The 20,680-nt window shown below is 34.3% G+C and overlaps 1 protein-coding gene across 2 annotated transcripts in view; it reads left to right on the top strand.

The window, feature by feature from the left end:
• The window catches only part of LOC129262497 (unconventional myosin-IXAa-like), a 64,579-nt gene that overhangs the window by 5,008 nt on the left and 38,891 nt on the right, over positions 1 to 20,680 (top strand). For both annotated transcript variants that reach the window (XM_064099707.1, XM_064099708.1), the window contains exons 3-12: positions 441 to 535; positions 9,068 to 9,230; positions 13,139 to 13,239; positions 14,071 to 14,284; positions 14,926 to 15,042; positions 15,890 to 16,024; positions 16,661 to 16,782; positions 17,828 to 17,975; positions 18,574 to 18,766; positions 19,263 to 19,332. In XM_064099707.1, coding sequence (XP_063955777.1) covers positions 441 to 535; positions 9,068 to 9,230; positions 13,139 to 13,239; positions 14,071 to 14,284; positions 14,926 to 15,042; positions 15,890 to 16,024; positions 16,661 to 16,782; positions 17,828 to 17,975; positions 18,574 to 18,766; positions 19,263 to 19,332 — 1,358 coding nt within the window. The remainder of the gene's footprint in view (positions 1 to 440; positions 536 to 9,067; positions 9,231 to 13,138; positions 13,240 to 14,070; positions 14,285 to 14,925; positions 15,043 to 15,889; positions 16,025 to 16,660; positions 16,783 to 17,827; positions 17,976 to 18,573; positions 18,767 to 19,262; positions 19,333 to 20,680) is intronic.

Below are 20,680 nucleotides of genomic sequence, written 5' to 3'. Positions count from 1 at the left end.
TTGGTTCTGTTGAAAATGAAATAAAATAATTTGCACTTGTTTATATTGATGTATCAAATGCATACATTCATAGACTCACTGTACATGTCCGTGTATTTAGTCAAGCAACTATACGCTGAAATCATATCTCTTTCAATTGTCAACTCTGATATTAAGCTTCATGGTTGTATTTAAGGGTAATTTTGTAAGTTTTTTAGTCTTTCTTCCATTATTCTCTATTTTTTCCTCACTTTTTGCTTTTTATTTGTGCCCCCTTAAGGCTGCCCCCTTAAGTCAGACTTTCTATTGAAATAATGGATTACAGTTATGTAGTAAACAAAGAAGGACTTAATCTGCAGTTGTATTAATAAATTACTTTTAAAAATGTAACATGTTTTTATTGAATTCATGAATGTTTTGAAAATATACATGTAACATGTTTATTTCTCTTTGATCACCAGGCATTTGGGAATGCAAAAACAGTAGTAAACAACAACAGTAGTCGCTTTGGGAAATTCATCCAAATCAACTACAGGGAAAATGGCACAGTTCATGGGTAAGATAGAGTTTTCATTGATTTTACTATATATATGTTATGTTGTGCATTTCGAACATTCTGCATGCATTGTTGATTAATATGCTTTACATGTATGTACCGTACTGTATACATGTATGTCCTTTCCTCCCAATAAACTTTAATGTTGAAAAGCATCCATGATTACATCATTTTGAAATCCATCTGAGGCTGAAAAAGTAGGTGTATGATTTGCATTTTGCAAACTATTCAAATTTGACTATTATTCACGATTTCTCTTGTGAGAAGCACAAATTTAACAATTTAATTTTTTTTTATAGTCAAATACATACAGGGCCATTTTGTTTATTGGTTTTAATAACTTATTTGACTTTATTACAGACACTTACGTTTTTTCATGGATAGAAAATGAGATTTATTTTACAGGTACATGTAGATTGCATATCATGTTAATTACAAACTTTAATAACAAGTATTTTTTGTTAGTTTTGTTTTAGCTGCAATCATTTAATTACATCCACTTCAATCCATGTCCTTTTCTACATTTAATCACATTTTACAATTTTACAGGAAAGAGAGCTTTATCAATTTGTGGTTAATTCATGTGCATATATGTTCTGGAGAGAATATGTCCATTTACACTGAGAAAGAAATCCAAGCTAATATGAGTTTAACTTGCTTAAAAAAATATGTTTGTAAAAATGTTTTAATTCATGAAAGTTCTACATGTACAATGTATCATTATTAAAGTGACTTAGATGGTAACCTGGGCTGGTATTCAGTTGAAAGAATTGATTGAGTACTTGGTTAAGCAAAATTCTTAAACTCCTATTCAGATTACATCTAAGTATTTTACTTTATCAAGTCAAATTTAAGCAAAATACTTACATGTAGCCTACTACATGTAACAACCATTGTTAAATCATAATAAAGTTTAAAACCAAATAATGTGCAACGTATGTATTCATCTGTGCGCATTATGTATGACTGCGTGTATAAGTTTGTAAACTGCGCGCAAGCCAGACTTAAGCCAGGTAGGTGGCTGACTTAAATCTTATCACAATACAATACAAAATGCAAGTTAATGCCAAAAATGGATTTAAGTATTTCAAAATATGCAAAATGCTTAGTAAAATACTTAAAATCTGGCTTAAGTATCGTATTGAATACTGGCCCTAGTATTTGGTTCTGCTGCAACGGATGCAAAAGAATCTCCAGTGTTGAGATTGTGATAGTGTTAATGTTACAGAAGAATTGTAGAATAAGTTATTAGGATTTAATGCTCAGATGTGCGTTAGGTGTTGACTTGCAGAGTTTCCATAGATCTGTGTATAAGACAAATTTTCACTGAAGCAAATGCCAAGAATTTAACTTCCATGGAGATGTCAGGGAATACATTTCCTGGTATCGCATCGCAATTTGCTCCATATAATTTTATGGCCGCTACACAAAATTTCACTTGTGTAGCAATTTTTTACATAGAACTGTACAGAACATAGTTGAAATCTTTTCTTTGACAACCACAAATGCTAATCAAATTTGAGAAGTAACATTATTCCAGGATGTTCTGATTAATGGACGAAACTGTTGGCAGAAAGCTGATATTATATGTAAAATGAATATCTTTTATTCTTTATTTATTGATAGGAGAAAAAAAACAAATTTAAAACGTAATAAAAAAACAAAAGAGATATACTCTATTCATGCTTACAAGCGTAAATTGAGCTGTTCAAAGAAAAGAAAGAGTTGTGGAATGAGTGTAAATGGGCTTAATGTACTTTTTGTGAGATTTGTGTTGAATGTATAATTGACTCTTGTCTTCATTTTATTCAGAAACATTTATTAAAGGTCAAGTCCACCTCAGAAAAATGTTGATTTTAATAAATAGAGAAAAATCAAACTAGCATATTGCTGAAAATTTCATCAAAATCGGATGTAAACTAAGGAAGTTATGACATTTTAGAATTTTGCTTATTTTTCACAAAACAGTTATATATGCACAACTCAATGACATGCAAATGAGAGAGTCGATGATGTCCCTCACTCACTATTTCTTTTGTTTTTTATTGTTTGAAATATAGAATATTTCACTTTTTACAGAATTGACAATAAGGACCAACTTGACTGAACCATAAAATGTTAAGGCGATAGTAATTCCACATATTCAGGGAGGAATGAAACTTTATTGCAAGGACAATGAGGAGAAAATGGGAATAAATCATATTTCATATAATGAAATACAAAAGAAATAGTGAGTGAGTGATGTCATCAGTCCCCTCATTTGCATACCGACCAGGATGTGCATAGAACTGTTTTGTGAAATTAAGCAAAACTTTAAAATGTCATAACTTTCTTATTTTACATCCGATTTTGATGAAATTTTCAGTGTTATGCTCGGTGGAATTTTCTCTTTTTATTCAAATCTGATCAACTTTTCGTCAGGGTGGACTTGTCCTTTAATAAATGCATACATTTAGATCTGTGATCTTAGAGTTTACAATATATTTTAGTGATGCATTTTTTTCTTCCAATTTTTCTCCCTTCTATGTTTAAGTTTTGATTTGTGCGAAATTATATGTAACGTGTAGTCTTATCAGTCACTGTTGCCAATTTGCCATCAATTACAGTGTACGTCTTCACTAACAACCGTGACAAAAGATTCTTTGGTTTGAAGAACTTGTACGTTACTAATACATGAAGTCATGGGGGGGGGGGGCCTAACTTCATACATTTTAAAAATATGAGGCATTCTGCATGTACATGTAGTATTTTCTAGGCTGAAATTTTTGTATGTCTGCAATATGTGTTGGACACTAATCCATGCTGTTAGAAAAAAAAGCTGAGATACATTTAGTTCTGTTGATTAACAAGCATGTAAAAATCAAATGAAAGTAGTAAACCTTTGTGCTTTCCTCCATCTACTCTCAATATATTTTTTTATTTTGGAGCAAAATACTAATTTTTTCAATTTTAATATTATGAAAATATATTTTTTTCTTGAATTGTGGTTGCACCTACAAACAGTAACAAGCCATTTTGATTTTCATCAAGACATGAAGTTCACCCCCCCTCCCATTGAAATACTTTAAAAGTATACTCATTATCCATCTTCATGCTCTTTCATTATGTATGATTTAATTTTTGTGTGTGATCTCAAAAGGATTTCAAATGTTATCTCCATAGAATAAAAAGGGTTATGATTTTTTTTGGGGGGTTCTTTTTATAAAAAATATTTTCTTGCATGTTCTTAAATCTTAAGTGTCCCTGTTTTAATAAATTTTAACACATTATTTTTTGAATGGTGTCACTCCCACGTTATCCCCAATAATTGTAATTTGTAGGAAAGGGTGTGTCCTGAAGAAGGATGTGTAGGTTCAAGAAAGGAAATGATTCTGAAGTAAATAAATAAGATTGAAGGTTTTCTTTTTATAAAAAGATTATATTCTTGCATATTCTTATTAGCGTTCCTGTTATGATTTAGTTTAAAACACGAGTTATTGGGTGGTTTCAACCCCCACGTTATCCTAAATAATTTGTAGCCTAGGTATTAAAAAAGGTGTGTGATGGAGAAAGATTTTTTAGGTTCAAGAAATGAATGATTTGATGATGAAAAGTTGTACATGTACATGTAGTCATGTACATGTACTTTGGAATGTAACAGTCATCATACCAAGATCAGAGAGTTGCCAATTTCGAGAGGGGTACGGAGGTTTCCATTTTCAAACTTAAAAGAGCCTTGCTGGAAAATTATTATGAAAAAAAGAAGAAATGGCTCATTTTTTGTGCCTTCACAATTTTTTTTAGAAATGAGGGAACTTCTAGATCATAGTGAAATTGGTATTTATTTGTAAAATTTTCTTTTTAATGTCTTTAAAAACAGATACACTTATATATGTTCAAATATTACTGTAGATGGATACATGTAAGTTGTATTTTTAAAAAAGCAATTATGGTTTTGACACCATCCCTTGGTCTTGCCTTCATGTTGAAATATAAAAATATATATTTGCTATAACATGGTAAATAATGTTCTCTCTCCCTTCCTTTTGGTGGTTTGTTTATTTTCTATCACATGCATTAGGAGTTGTGGCGTAACACTGTATTAAATGTAATTATGGAAATTCCATTAACAATTAATTTCATATAATTTGTTCTAGAAACCAGGTTAACTTTTATGTCTTTTAATTATATTTATCCAAGTTTAGGTAGGCATGTATGAATATGTTTTATTTTTATGCTTTCTCCAGATGCTCAATAAACACAGATAACGTTGAGAGTGATGGGTAAGCTGCACACCCCTGTGTGTGGAATGGAATGCACCATGTTGATGATAACCAGCATGGCTTTTTCTACTTTGTGAGGATTAGTTCATGTTGGTATTGAGGGGTGAAGGATGAAGGGAGATTTTGTGAGAAGAAAGGAGTAAGGGGGGACTAAGAGTTGCATTTTAAGTCAGAATGATTAGATAACTCATTTGAAAGAAAATTTTCTTATTGCTTTGTATAAAATTGACATCTGTAGTGATGCTGTTTCCATTTGATGTGGTAATTCACTGTACTTCTTCGAGAATGGCTAGGTCCATGTTACAAAAAATAGAAATAGATTTATTCAGGCTTGCTTTAATAGAAGAATGCAAGAACATGACTGAAATTGTTCATTACATCTTCATGCTGTTTAATCTTCTGTGTATGTTTGAAATTAAATGTTTTTCTATAGCATGCATTGATGCTTTTATAATCCAATTTGAGATGGATTGCTTAACTGCATTTGTCGAACCATCACCTCCACATATGTAAGTACTTTATATGAAATTAATGAATATAACTCATAATTCTCATTGTATTTTTGTGTATTCTCATGTATGTTGCCAACACTTGCCGTGACCCCCTTTTTCGCAAAGGCACAGACGACACTGTGTACCATGTAGTAATCATTAAAGGAGAAATTCACCCGGATGGAAAGTTGATGCTAATAATTTTACTGTACGAGCAGGAAACGTGAAGATTTTTGTGAAAATCGGCCAAATATTAACAGAGCTACAGCCTACAGGTTTATGCATTTTTAAAGTTTTTATTTTGTGACTTCACATCCATGCAGCTCCCTGTGTCTTGATGTAGATTCAGTATAAAAATGTTCTCAGAAAAATGAAAATGAGTTTATTTGTGCATCCATTATATCATCATCATACACATCGTTTCACACCTGCTTTTATGAATTATTTTAGTCATAAACCATAAAAAGTGGAAATTTGTCAAATTAATATTACGGTTATATCAGGACTAAGCCATTAAAAAAATGGAAATTTATCAAATGCATATTATACATAGTATGTCCTAAATGTCGTAAAAGTAGTTGCTTTTATAATGTCACAATTCAGAACTTTTTATAAATCATTTTAACCTCATTCTTTGAACAGCAAATATCAGGGAATATTGTGATCTTGCAGATCTATGTGAAAGCAAGTAATATAAGTGTGAGCTTTCCAATAAACCTCTATTGTCTGATATCGGTACATGTTCATGTAATCTAATGAGAGTCTAGCTTTATTTAAACTTTAATCCATTTACAATCTGAAGTCGACACTCGAGAATGCTTGATTTGATTGCATGCTTTAAGAAAGGTTTGCTGTCGACGTGATTGATGGAGTTTGCCTTTCAAAATCACACCATACCTTCATTAAACGACCAATCTAAAACCGTGCAGTAAACAAGCCTGACAATGATTGATACATGTGGTTTAAAACCCCATCTTCCTTTCTCAATTATAACATTCGAGCTTAACATGATTACACTCATGTCAAAAAGTGCAGGAAAGGACCTTGCTCCAATTATAGAATATCTTATTAGAGCGAAGAGGGTGTTAGATTGTCACATTATGGATGGTTTTTACCGCTGAGTGGAGAAAGACTGGTCAGCGCAGATTGAGGGCCCTTAAATCATACTATGTACAGTAGTTTCAAACATTTTGATATTCATGCAAATTATTAGTAAAGGCATTCATCCTGGAATGCAGATTTAAAAAGAATTATGAAATGTGATTCTGCCGATGTTGGCCAAAACTGCTTTAAAAAATTTTTGTTTAAAGGGGAAATCCACCCCAATACAAAGGAAAAAAAGTCAAATTTTGTTTAAATTTTCAGTGTCAAGCTTGTTTGATTTTCTTGGAGAATTAAAAATATATTTCACAATTTTTATGGTGGACTTCCCCTTTAAATGTGAATGGCCTTCGCCGAATCAGGATGAATGCTGTTTCTCTTCTCAAATTTGTGTCTGTTTTGAGATCTTTACATGTAGATATAAGCCTACATTATTCCCGTATTAATCAATGAATGTACAGTATAATGAATACTTTGAAATGCATAGGAATATACCAAACAATATTTATTCTCCGGGACCCTACCTTATTAACACCATAAATCAATTCAGATTAGTGATAAAGCGTATTTTCATTGTCAAAGTGTGATAGGAATTAATACAGAGAGTCTGATGCATATACATATAGCTCTCACCAGAGACCAGCCAGTGGCTCAACAAACTATATTGATTAATTGATCCTGTTCTTTAAAGGGCGGAAAATGCCATTCAAAATAAATCTTGTAAACACTCCATTGTTAAGGGTACTTAGACAAATGGTGTAGAAAATTACGCTCGACAACACTGATACTAAAGTGTAGCAAAACCACAAATACACAGACCTATGTACATGTAGCTCATGTACTTCTACATGTATGTGGAGACTGGAAATACTGCTGGGTATTGCTCTAGAATATTATAATGTGAAGTATATTTACATTATTTTCATGATGTTATTTCTCCTGCATGATATAGCTTCAAGCCATACTATAATATATTCTCTTTCTTCATTCATGGAATTATTGTGATTATGCATTAATTATTAAAAAATCATTATGGCATTTAATTAATTGCATTCTTTACCATCTTTAGTAAAGCATGCATATTATATATCCAGATACTGTACATTGTACTCAAAAGTTAAAGAGTGTATTTTATAATACAATATGCTTAGTATTTTAATTTAATTATTGATTAAATTTGATTAATCGATTGTGATGATTTGGTGGTGCAGTAAAAAGCATTAAAATGATATTTTCCAAATTATTGACCTTAAAGCTGGGGTAGTAGAATGCAGCACTTAAAAACATTGTGAAGTGCTTAAAAGTTGCATATTATTACTGTTATGAAAGATCTGTATATCAATTTTTTTTTTATTATTGAATATATATTGCCACTGCCAATTAGTGGCAATTTGTGAGAAAGTGGAAATGATCACTGGAGAGTGCAGAATGTATTACGGGAAAAACTTATTTCCTTATAATAAAACAAAGGCCATATTAATTTTATATAATAATGCAATAAATACTCCCAGTAGATTTTACTGATGTTCTTACATGTAATTTGCCATAGGCTTACTATTACAATGTATTGTACAATTTATTCTGTATTTTAGCTGCAGGACCCAGGTCATGTTTATTTTTAGTTGTCAATTTAAGACCATGATTTGAACAAACAATGTGCTTTTGTATTATTATTAATACGAACTATGACGCAGCAATGTACATTAGTTGGATGTTTCTGAGGGTGGTAATTTCCTTTTAACAAATTGAATCTTAGGGAAGGGAAAATTGAAATATCATCCATCTATTTTTAGTCTCTTCGTGAATTGTAATCCCAAAGCCGCCATTGTCTCATTTATTGTGATAAATGCTGACATTGTGCCATTTTCTTTTGCTATTATATTCTTAAGTATCTTGGCACATTTTACAACATACTGAACTCAATGGGGAATTATGAAGAAATCATGGATTGTACCAAAATATTGATATCAAACATATCATGTTTCCAAAAGTTTTTTTCCTTGTAGATGATTGTTGAAAAACAGTTGTCTACCTTTCTTTATTTATAATATTGGAAGGGAGTACAGATTGAACATGTTTTAGTGTGTAAATATGTACATCATTTTTTATGATGAATAAATGAATAACTTGAATATAAAAAAAAAAGATAATCGAACCTAATGGGTATGATGCAGGTCTTTTCCATACCAAAAGTTCAGTGTCATCTTTGGATCTTTGGAATAGAATACCTGTTCATGTTCACAAATTATTAGCATGTATATCTGTTTCAGTTAATATTGAAAGAGTTACACAGTGCATATGACACAAGTGATTATGTAACATAAATGCTATATAAAAAATAGAACATTTTAGTCATATTTTATTACTTCATTAAAAATTATTAAACTCCTGTAGGCACATTGACTTTTTGCCAAACCTCTATTTTGATCAGATAAGCTTTTCAGTTCCATATTTGGTAGCTAAAACAGGAAGCGTAGACTTTTCTAATCTTGATTTTCTTCCCACATTTTTTTTCACTTCACATTAAGAGAAAATACTATTCATTTGATTTTGTGCACATTAACTGTTTAGCGCTTTGCCAGTATACATGTACATGTAGGAATGTTCAGTTGAACGGTCTGGTCAGCCGACGGAGCAATGATTTGTTTCTGTTTTGCCTGCTTGTTTTCACCATCCAGTGCCATCGTTGAACAGTACTTGTTGGAGAAATCGCGCATCGTGTCGCAGGCGGCCCATGAGCGTAACTACCATGTCTTCTATTACCTACTCAAAGGTGCTAGTGATGCGGAGAAGCAGGCCCTCTGGTTGGATAAACCGCAGGAATACTTCTATCTTAACCAGGTGAGAAATTTCTTTTTTTTCTAGGGAATTTAAAGCTTCACAAACAGAGCAGAATGGTAATAGATGAAGGAATATGAAATTTTAGTTTTCAGTCTTCATTTGCACAAATTTGTACTACATTTTCAAAAGCTGTAAGGAAATTTTTTTATTTTTACATGAAGTGATTTTGCTGAGTAAACAGAAGCAAATCATGCAATATAAGAATTACTGTATGTTTGTACTTAAAGCAATAAAATACACTCTAAATTCCAAGGATTCAAAATAAATCCAGATCAGCTATGAGAAGTGACCAGCAGAAAATCATATTTAGATTTTGACTTTGTGGATGTAAATATATACAGCTAAAAGAATAGAATTTAAATATTTTGAGATTTTAAAGGTGGTCCTTAGATTAAAAATTAATCCAATATTCAGTAGGTCTCTATTCCATCATCATCATTATTTTTATCCTCCTCCTCTTCCTTCTTCTTCTACTTCTTCTCCTGCTCCTCTTCTTCTCCTCTTCCTCCTTCTTCTCCTCCTCCTTCCCATTCCCCTCCTCCTTCTCCTTCCCCCCTCCTCCAACTCTTTCTTCTCCTCGTTCTTCTACTTCATCTCCTTCTCTTCCTCCTCCTTCTCCTCCTTCTATTCCTCCTTCTCCTCCTTGGCAACTGCATTATAAAATTGATGCTTTTGCATTTATAGTACCACTCTGTCCTTTTCCATTACATATTGAAGAGAAAGATGATATCTACATATAATTTACACCTCCAGTGAATCTGAATTTCTAGGAACTGCAAGGTGAAGTCAAACCTGACCTTGTCAAGGAGGTGTTTTACTGGCAATAGGATCTGACATTTACATCCCTGTTGGTTAAAACCTGATCAGTTGATCAGAACTTTGATCAAGGCCACCCAAAGCAGAGGCTCTTGAAATTTATTTACTCTGATGAACCCTTCAATCATGTACCAGCCTGTTAATTCACTGTAAAAACACTGTTTCAAATTTAAAGCAAGATGTTTTAAGCCAGTTATTCTAACAACTATTGTTCAAAGTTTAAAACAAGTTATTTTCAACTTTTTAAAAGTTTTTTTAAAGTTTTAAAAAGTTTAAACAATTTTAAACAGCTTATTATTTTTTTTCCTGTATATACACAATACCTAGTCTTAGAATTATCTATTAAAATGAGAATGAAACTCTTGAAAGTTGAAATTACTAGAATTTAAACAAAAAGTCAAAGAAATAGATCAATTCAAGTTTTGAGAAAAATGGAATAAATAATAGGAAAAATATGAGCAAGAAAAAAAAAACATCTGTTTCTCTCAACCCGAGAAAAAAATCTCTAAGAGTTGCCTTAAAATTTTTTAGCTACTGACTGCGGCCTTCCTCAGTTACCCAAAAGTTATGAGCATTTAAATGTTGAGATCACTAATGGAATGGAGATCCTCTAATTGGCAATGCGACCAAGATGTGTGATGTCATGCATAAACAACTACCCCATCACTTTTGTACGTATTCAAAAGATGTTCACTTTTATCAATCCATCTATTGGTCATTTGAATGAGCAAAAAGGGATATTTTTGGGGGAGGGTGATTTTTCTTTTTACCCATCAATATCTTGGTCGCATTGCTAATAAGCAAGAAGATGTGGTGTGGAAAAAATAAAACAAATCTTGAGCAAGCTTGGATTTCTGGTCGTGTTGACTCTAGGTGGTTTCAGACCGCCTCGAAGTTCGCCAGTTCCAGGTATTCTCTGATCGGGAAATTTACCCCGATCAGAAAATACCAGGTATTTTGGCGGTCTGAAAGCAAACTACGCGTAATATCCCCGAAAGAAAATACCCGATAAATAGTAGGTACTTGGCGAAATTACGAGAACTTTCGCGGGGATTTTTCCAAGGTCGTGGGTATTTTGGCGGTCTGAAAGCAAATTACGGGAACTTTTAGCCCAGCGTGTCGTTGGGTGCGGCGCCGTGCATGTGTTGCTGCTGGGCTAGTGATTTTGAATTTCGCGCCTTGCTGCTTATCAGACCATACTGCGCATGCTCGTAACTTCAGGAACTTATCCCGAAGGGTATGTTTCAGGGCGGTGTGAATGCAGGAATAATTAATGGGTATTTTTCAGCCTAAAAAAGTTCTCGTAATTTAACGGGGATTCTTGTGATCGAGGCGGTTTGAAACCACCTACTGACAGGTAAACCTTACTCAGCACACTGACCACAACATCCAAGCTGTCTCGTCTCTTTATTGACATGAGCCAAGATGTGAGCATAGCCCAAATCCATAGCATAGGAGATTGAACAAAGCTCCATGACCAGGCGTGATGACTTTAGCGCATTAGCCAGCTAATGATCCGCTTCCTGGGATTAAATCATCTGACATGGAGGATCAGACTGGACCCAGCAAATCAAGTGATGGGTCTTAAAGGGGGTTAAGCAAGGAAGAAGAAAATGGATGAAAATATGGAAATACATGTAAACACTATGGAGTCGAAGTAAAATCCATGAAGGAGGAAGTTAAGCCAATGACTACCAAGTCAGAAGTTAAGCCATTGACTATCAAGTCAGAAGTTAGCCATTGACTACCAAGTATCAGAAGTTAAGCCATTGACTACCACGTCAGAACTTAAGCCATTTACTACCTCTTCCAAGGTTAAGCCATTGACTACCAAGTCCGAGGTTAAGCCATCGACTACCAAGCCGGAAGTTAGCCATTGACTACCAAGTCAGAAGTTAAGCCATTGACTACCAAGTCAGAAGATAGCCATTGACTACCAAGTCAGAAGTTAGCCATTGACTACCAAGTCAGAGGTTAAGCCATTTACTACCAAGTCAGAAGATAGCCATTGACTACCAAGTCAGAAGTTAGCCATTGACTACCAAGTCCGAGGTTAAGCCATTGACTACCAAGTCGGAAGTTAGCCATTAACTACCAAGTCAGAAGATAGCCATTGACTACCAAGTCAGAAGTTAGCCATTGACTACCAAGTCAGAATTTAGCAATTGACTACTGAGTCAGAAGTTAGCAATTGACTACCAAGTCAGAAGTTAAGCCATTGACTACCAAGTCCGGAGTTAGCCATTGACTACCAAGTCAGAATTTAAGCCATTGACTACCAAGTCAGAAGTTAGCCATTGACTACCAAGTCAGAGGTTAGCCATTGACTACCAAGTCAGAAGTTAAGCCATTGATACCAAGTCAGAAGTTAGCCATTGACTACCGAGTCACAAGTTAGCCATTAACTACCAAGTCAGAGTACCAAGTCTTGAAAATGTTCTAGAGACCACCAGCTTTCCATAGCCTAGGTCATAGGTTGATGCCCTTGGTTCTTTTGGCATTGATCAGTCCCCCCTTGCATAAAAGATGCCATTATGACAACTTTTCCAACCAATGCTAACTTGCATGGAATCCTTGATTTTGATTGGCTGTTGATCAGCGTAACCATGGTAGTTAACATTGGATGGCAAAGTCATCATAATGGTAACTTTAATGCAATGGGGCCCTGGGAACTATAACATAAAGCTTGATCAATGGGCTGATTTCTATGATTGATTGCATGGATTTCTGTGTATGATCCATCATACGAAACAGTCCCATTATCAATTGTTTATGTCACAGGGCTCTGGAAGCCCAGAATGTTGGGCTTTTTGAAGTTAAGCTTTTTAAAATGTTCATTGATATGAAAAAAGGTGCAAAACGGTTGCTTTTGTGTGTTAAAATCCCAAATTGTATCCACTCGTATCTGTCAGTAACATTAAGCATTCTTGAAACCTTCCACAAAACCTATAATCCACTACCTCCTTTTAGACTTATCCTATATGCTTTTGACCAGCAATGTTGTTTAGAGGGTTCAAATGTCTATGCTCTTATGAAATTATGAGCCACTTAGCTTCTGCTAAATGTTGTCTTTCCCCTTATTTTCTTTTCAGAGCAACTGTTACACTCAAGAAGGAGTGGATGAATCTTACGAGTTTGGCCGTCTCAAACAGTCGATGGAGATGGTCGGGTTCTCCAAAGAGACCATGAAGAGGTAAGCCATGCTCTGAAAATTATGAAGAGATCTTAATGTTGACTTCTCAATATGTGACATGAAGAATGCAAAGTTGGGTTGTTAAAGAGATGGTGAAGTGTAAGATGGACTCTTAAGAATGTGATGAAGTGTAAGATGGGTTCTGTGAGGTGACGAAGGGATAGATGAAAAGTCTTCTTGAAATGCCTGCATGTAATTCACATACTATTGCTTGATATTGCATATGAAAAAGGAACGAAAATTAATTTAGAGGCATGTTTCATAAAACATCAGGATTTTTTTTCCACATCAGCATGTGTGCAGAATCAATGGTTCCTTTGCAAAATGGAGGCATCAGCATTGCAGCACCTGGCTGACCCTTGGGTTTAAATCTGGGACAGGTCCTGGCCAGATCTACGTAGGCCTTTTGTGATGGTCTGCAGAAGCAACAACCAATCAGCATGCTTTAAGATGTATACATTCTGTGTTCAGGTTGTGAAAACATCCTGCAATTACAGTTGTTCGAGGGTCCTGTTTGACGTTTCACAATTTAAGGGATAGAGCAACGTTGATCTGGCGCTGCTAAGTAGCTGCCACGCCCACATTGGGCAAAATTGATTTTCCGAGGATATCTATTTTTGATTTCCATTTCGAACAATAGATTTATGGATGTAATTCTTTAAATTTAAGTGGATTATTGAAAAATGTACATGTATTATATACCTCTTCTAAGTCAATTTCTTCTTATTTAAAGTTGAATAGATTTCTGTGGTCCCCAAAAATTGACTTCTGCAAAGATATGTTGATCATACTCCCCATATCCTGTTTGTATCCCTGCATTGTATTCGATAGAATATTCTCCGTTCTGTCTGCTGTTCTGCACATCGGCAACATCAACTTCCGCAAGGCCGGTGAGCAGGACTATGTAACGGTGAAGAACATCGCCATGGTCAAGGTGGTTTCGGACCTACTCAAAGTCAAGACAGAGACCCTGATGCTCGCCCTCACCAAGAGGAAATCGGTGGCCAGGGGTGAACAATTCTTTGTGCAATATAGGATGGCTGAGGTACGTGCAGAGAGCAGGGAAAGAAATTACTAGGGGATTTTGAATCAATTTCGCCCATGAAATGCTCAAAAGAGCACTGGAAAATAAGGGCACCAGAAATAAATCCCCATTACTGCTTTAAATATCCAATGTTGCAGATTTAGGCAGTAGATTATGAGAAATAGTCACAGGAAATAAAAATTAATTTTTAGGCTGGTAAAGGTAATTACCAGACAAAAACATCGGCTTCTGTATAAGAATATTTGGGTGTTTTTGCAGAATGAAAGATTTTACAAATACAGTAGATGTGTTTAAATTCTATTATTTTTTCATATGTTTGCCTTTTAAGAATTTGTGCTATTATAAATAGAATTTTCTGGGTTTTGAGAATTTGAAATACATGTCTTTTACATGGTATGAGACTTATGTAAAACTATTTACTTACCTTGCACATGAATACAATTATCATTTACTATTCAGGCCAATAAAAGATATCCGATGTGTTTAATTCGACTGAGTGTGAAAATTAATCTCAGAAATATGTTATATTATATATTTAATGTAAAGAAGTGAATAACTCGCTATTTATGTTTGTTTAACTTCATCTTCATTCTAGCATCAATGAATTGTTTTGATAATTTTCTTTTCTATTTCATTTTCAGGCCATAGCAACACGAAACGCCCTGGCAAAGGGTTTGTACTGTGCATTGTTTGAGTGGATTGTACTTCAGGTCAACTACGCCCTCTTATCTCGCTACGAGGTCAAAGGTGAACACCAGGTATGATTGCAACTCTGACTGGTTCTTAATCTTTGTGTTCCCCTCAGTGTCTATTTTAGATTTAAGCAGTATAAGTTTTATCTTTTCCTTTTTCTTTCTCCTCCTCCAACGACCCTGACAACTCGGCCACTGACAGTTTTGGCGAATCTAACTACTCTTCCGACATTGACTCTGTCTCTTCCTTCTCCTCTAACCTGTTTTATTCCTGCTATACTCTCTTAGTTGAAACACACACTCAATTTTGAATGTCTACTTAATTTTTGGATGCTCATTAGCGCCATTGAAATAAGAATAGTAAGGAATTATCTGCAGTATCAAAATTTCCTTTGTAAGGAGGACACTGAAGTAAACAAGTATTAAATGTTGGCCATTTCTTCTTTTTCAATGATGCTGTTTCATAATGTACCTGTAAGTAACATGCAGTGCAGTTTTGCACTGATACGTGTACATTTTCAATAATTTGGATATTCTATTTTACAAACCTTATAGTAAACATTATTGCAGTTCTGGTGTGGGCCATGAGGATACTTGTCAAATAATGAAGGCAGAAAAGTTTGACAGATGTTTGTTTTATTCATTTTTCTCACCGCCATCTGTACATTTCCATAATCACAGCAATATATTTTTTTTGTAAAATAAAGATTTTATATTTAATATGCTTCATAACTTACATTGATAGTGATGCATCTCTGTATTGATTTAGAAATTTGTGACTTTTGGCTTTCTTAATGACTTATAGTGGTGTGGTTGGTCATAACCATAGCAACACTTTGTTATCTGCATGAGGCCCTGTTTTTTTAATTGTTTTCACTGAAGCTGATCATGTTTATTATGATACCACTTGCAGGGTAACTCCATTGGTGTTCTAGATATCTTTGGCTTTGAGGACTTCCAGAGGAACAGTTTCGAGCAGTTCTGCATCAACTTTGCCAACGAGCATCTCCAGTATTACTTCAATCAGCATGTCTTCAAGTTAGAACAGGTGAGGAACGAATAACACAAACATTTTATGATGGAGTGCACGTACATGTATGATAGAACAATCCTGATTGGTTCGTGGTGACTCTTTTGGACAGAATTGTGTGCCACAATTATCATGATTGGCCTTTGTCATTTAGTGATTGATTGCAAATTTTTGTGTCATGGGGTCCGGTGCAGTGTACATTTTGCGTATGAAATGAATTCCAATGAACTTTAACATGAATAGTGAAAGAAATGAGATGAAACATAAACATTCCATGGAATGGATTATTCTTCTAATGCTGTCACATTTGCATATGAAAAGAAAGTTCTTTCTTTTCATATTGCACATTTTTTTTTAAATTCATTTCATATTTTCTAAAGAAAAGAAAGAAGAAAAATAAAAAAAACCCAGCTGAAATGGGTTTGTCTGACCATCTGTTTATAGCAGTCCCATACATGCATTTCTGTGTACAGTATATTGTGCCTATCATCAAAATTGTGACAATTAATTCTTTGTATTCCAATATCTCATATCAATCACATTATAATGAAATGAAATTTCCAAAATTTCTGTCACAACATTTCCCAAGATTTTAAAGTCATCATTTAACCCCATCTTCCGATTTTTTCTTTGATGTTTTGTTTTTCTTTGCAGGAGGAGTATAAGCGAGAAGGCATTGCATGGAAGGACATTGAGTTTATAGACAACACAGGATGTCTCTTGCTCATTGAGAAGAGACCTACAGGCATCATGCACATATTAGATGACGATTGCAAGTAAGTATCAACAAAAAAAGCTAGAAAGGTTCTTCTAAGAAAACTAACAAACTTATTGCAGTAGTTTTGGCCTTTATGTATCATGCCCATGTTGGATGTTGGCTGGAAGAAAGTGTGAACAAAAAATCTAGAAAAATATCAAGAAACCCAGTGCTATTATTCTAATATATTTTATTTTTGACTTGCAAATTTTTAATCTGAAATACTCGGCTGAGAACCGTGAGGTCTAACAATTGCTAGCTCCGTGGTTTCACGATTCCGTTGAGATTAGCAGAAATTAAGAGTCCACATGGGTTTGAATCTGGTTATTTCATCTGGCGAATTTGTCTGTGATATGAGACGTAAAATTTCTGCAGATGAAATTGCAAATCAATTGCTAGTCACAGTACTGTGCAGCCATCTGTACAATTTTTTTCATTACAAGAGTACATCCATTTAATATCAATCTGCTTTGCTTCTGCTTTTATAATGTTCATTATATCCTACATGACTTAAATCCTGTATGCTGATTGGTTTAAATAGCATGATGTGACCAAACATATTCCCACTATTTTGCGGTGCTGTTGAAAATGGAACGCCCACTGAAGAAAATTAACTATTCCGTGACGTCAGTGATGGAATAGTGCACTATTCCATCACTGACGTCACAGATCATGCAATCTCTCGCCTCTCAGGCGCACCGGTCAGCGCGGTGACTTTACTGGGCAAGTCCTTTGACGTGACGGCGCAGGCACAAATCCGTGTTCCACAGTGAGCGTGTGGCTTCAGGAAAAGTAGGTCAGTCAGTGCGATGCGTTGTCTAATTTTGGTTCAGATTAAAAAAGGATGAACTACGAGCACAAGAATTAGATTATCAAGATCTATTTTTCCACCTTATTAAATGTAGGATATACCAGGCCTTTATTTCGAAAGTATGGAGGGAATTAGTCATCCTCGGTTGTACTGGCAAAATTACTATTTTTCCTGAGAGACAAAGAATTCCCGCTATACTTACTCAAAGCCTGGTACATTTGTATACTATATCCTGGCATATCTTTTTGCCCAGTTTCCCAGCCAAAGACACCGATGGTAGCAACCTACTGAATAAGTTTGTGAAAGAGCATTCCGGCAATGAATACTTCCAACAAGTACCAATCCAGGAGCATGCTTTCATCATTCAACACTATGCTGGCAAGGTCAAATACAACATCAAGGTAGGTGCTGTGGTTCTACCCCATGTATCACAATTAATGGGTTTGGGGTTCATGTCCTAAGAGGTTTGTTATTCTTTATGGGTACACAAATTATTGCATGTAACAAAAATTCTTTAATGGTTTAGTGAAACTTAGTATTTCAAGCCAGGAAGTTCTATAAATGTGGATCTTGCTTTGGGAAGTGTCTTCAAAATATATCAATTGGAATCATTTCAAACAGGAATAGTTTGAAAAGATATAATTTCATTTGCAAACATTTTAAGTATGTGTGACCTATCATGAACAGGTAGTGAACTAATGAAGATATGTATGAATTCTAGAATTTTCCATTAGTATAATTGGATAATCGATGAAAGACCATTTTTTGGACACCGTGTAGGATAGGCAGTTACAATAGCAGGGTGGTATCTTGTAATGTTAGATGAATGTATTGTTAGTTTTATTCTTAATCATTAAAAGCAACTTTTTTTGCCATAGAATGTGCAAATTCTTCATTCTGCTTTTAATTCAATATAATTTCCAAACTGTCATATCCAGCTTAAAACCCTTGATTTCAATCAATATATCTGGTGTTACCTTTGATCTTTGACCTGTATAGGATTTCAGAGAAAAGAACACTGACCTGATGAGGATAGACATTGTGTCTGTGTTGAAGAACAGTAGACTGGCATTCGTTGGAGAACTTGTGGGCAAGAACCCAGTAGCTGTGTTCAGATGGGCCATCTTAAGAGCATTTTTCAGATCAGTGAGTGCGTTCAAGCTCGCAGGATCAAGTCTCAGTAAAGATGCAAGTGAGTCAATAATTATGGATCAGTTTAATAAACAAAATAGATCACATTCTTTCTGTTTATTGTGTATATTTCTGTATTTGATATGCACTTCTTTTGTGATAATCATAGAGTATGATGCGTTCTGCATAGAGAGCTTCAGTAAATATTCTGATCATTATTGTGTTTTGAAGTGTTTTAGACTGATATTCATTTCTTCTTAGCTCAACAGTTAGAAACTAGTGTCTTTATGAACACGTGATTGCATTAATTAACTTTTATTTAAAACTTGACTGTTCATACATGTATTTCCCCCAGAAATAATATAACACGATCAAGTTATCATTTTAGCAGATGTGATTTACTATTGTTTACCAATGCTCTTTAAACGGAATGCATTTACAATAACATGTCCATTGCTGAAGCACTGTAGACTCTTTCCAGGCAACTACTGTTTTTCTCATTTTTACTTGATTGACTTTTCACACCATTTTTGCTTTAATGCATGTTATTTTTTCAGGTTTAAAAGGGAAGAAGCGGCCACCAAACCTCAGTCTTAGCGTTGACGGAAGGGACGAAAACGTTCTCAGGTACTTTTATATGAAATATTAAATGCTTGTAATGAGGCAACATTCCATTATTCCTTTCAGAACCAAATTATGAATAGCAAGTATACTGTCTTTCTGTCTTATATGATTATAATCAATGTGATAGATTGGATTCAACAATAGAAAACCCTTTTGCCCCGGATGATACTGTTTGTATTTCAAAGATGATGTCATTAATACATGATTATGTAGGGGAAGGTCACTCTGCTACAAATTTGCTTTTATGAGAAGAAGGGAGAAGAACTTTGATATGAAATAAAAAAAAGTATAGTTTCTAGTTGTCATCAATAAGAATGAAAATACACTAGTTGAGCACAATTGGATTTCATGATTATAATAATATATTTTCCATAGACCCTAACCAGAGATATTTCTGGCATTGGGTTTAGCGTGTTAAAAAAGAATGTGACATTTTCAAAAGGTCTCCCCTCATATTCGATACCATAACTAGGCAAGACTTGATCACATAGATCAAGCAAATTTCAATGAAATAATATGAATTATGAAACTGCAAAAAAATAAAAAATCTTGTATTCGACCCTTTATGGAAGAATGCTTTTGATTGAGAATCCATTTCAAATTAATGAGAAATTTTAGAGAGGGCCTTACTCATTTTGCTACAGTGTTGATAAATTGATTCATCACAACTTAGTGAGTTTATCTTAATTGGAATTTGCTCATTTTCACCAAATAATTCACTATATTTTTATCTGAGCAATTTTGTTGTCAGAGTGGTCTCCCCCTTTAAGCCCCTATTATAATCTCCCCTTGTCAATTTGGATACATGTAATTTTGTTCATGAGATGTTATTTGAAATTTGTGATTATCCAAATTCCTTCCAAAAATTTATACAGCCCTTGGTTGAATATCAAACTATTATGGTTTCCCTGTTTTTGTCCTTTTGGGCTTGCTATAAACTGTAGATTGGTAGTGGTATATTTGTGATGAAATTATTGGATAAATCCATATTCTGTTAATATTGTTATGAAACTGTTCTTGTGTTCGTACTAATACTCTCGATGATATTGATTCCTGTCGGGTTAAGTGTATAATATGTGTGAATGTTGTTTCGATTCTCGTCTATTTCCTTTCTTTTCTCTCTCAACACGATGTGCTCAAATTAGGTTTTTAGAAATATGCTCCCTACACAATTTTTGAAAATGTCTTTCCTTTCCAATATGATTCGTTGACGTTCAATACCGTTTTTCCTCAAAACAACTCTGCGTAGATGTGAGACCAAATGCTGCCAAAATGTTGTCGTCCAGTCCATGTTGTCATTATTGATTTTTTTTTTTTTTTTAATGACCTCAGTGTCTTCAAAGTGACCTCC

This window comes from Lytechinus pictus, chromosome 5 (genome assembly GCF_037042905.1).
Source record: "Lytechinus pictus isolate F3 Inbred chromosome 5, Lp3.0, whole genome shotgun sequence".
Taxonomy (NCBI): domain Eukaryota; kingdom Metazoa; phylum Echinodermata; class Echinoidea; order Temnopleuroida; family Toxopneustidae; genus Lytechinus; species Lytechinus pictus.
This window is presented reverse-complemented; position numbering and strand designations above follow the sequence as displayed.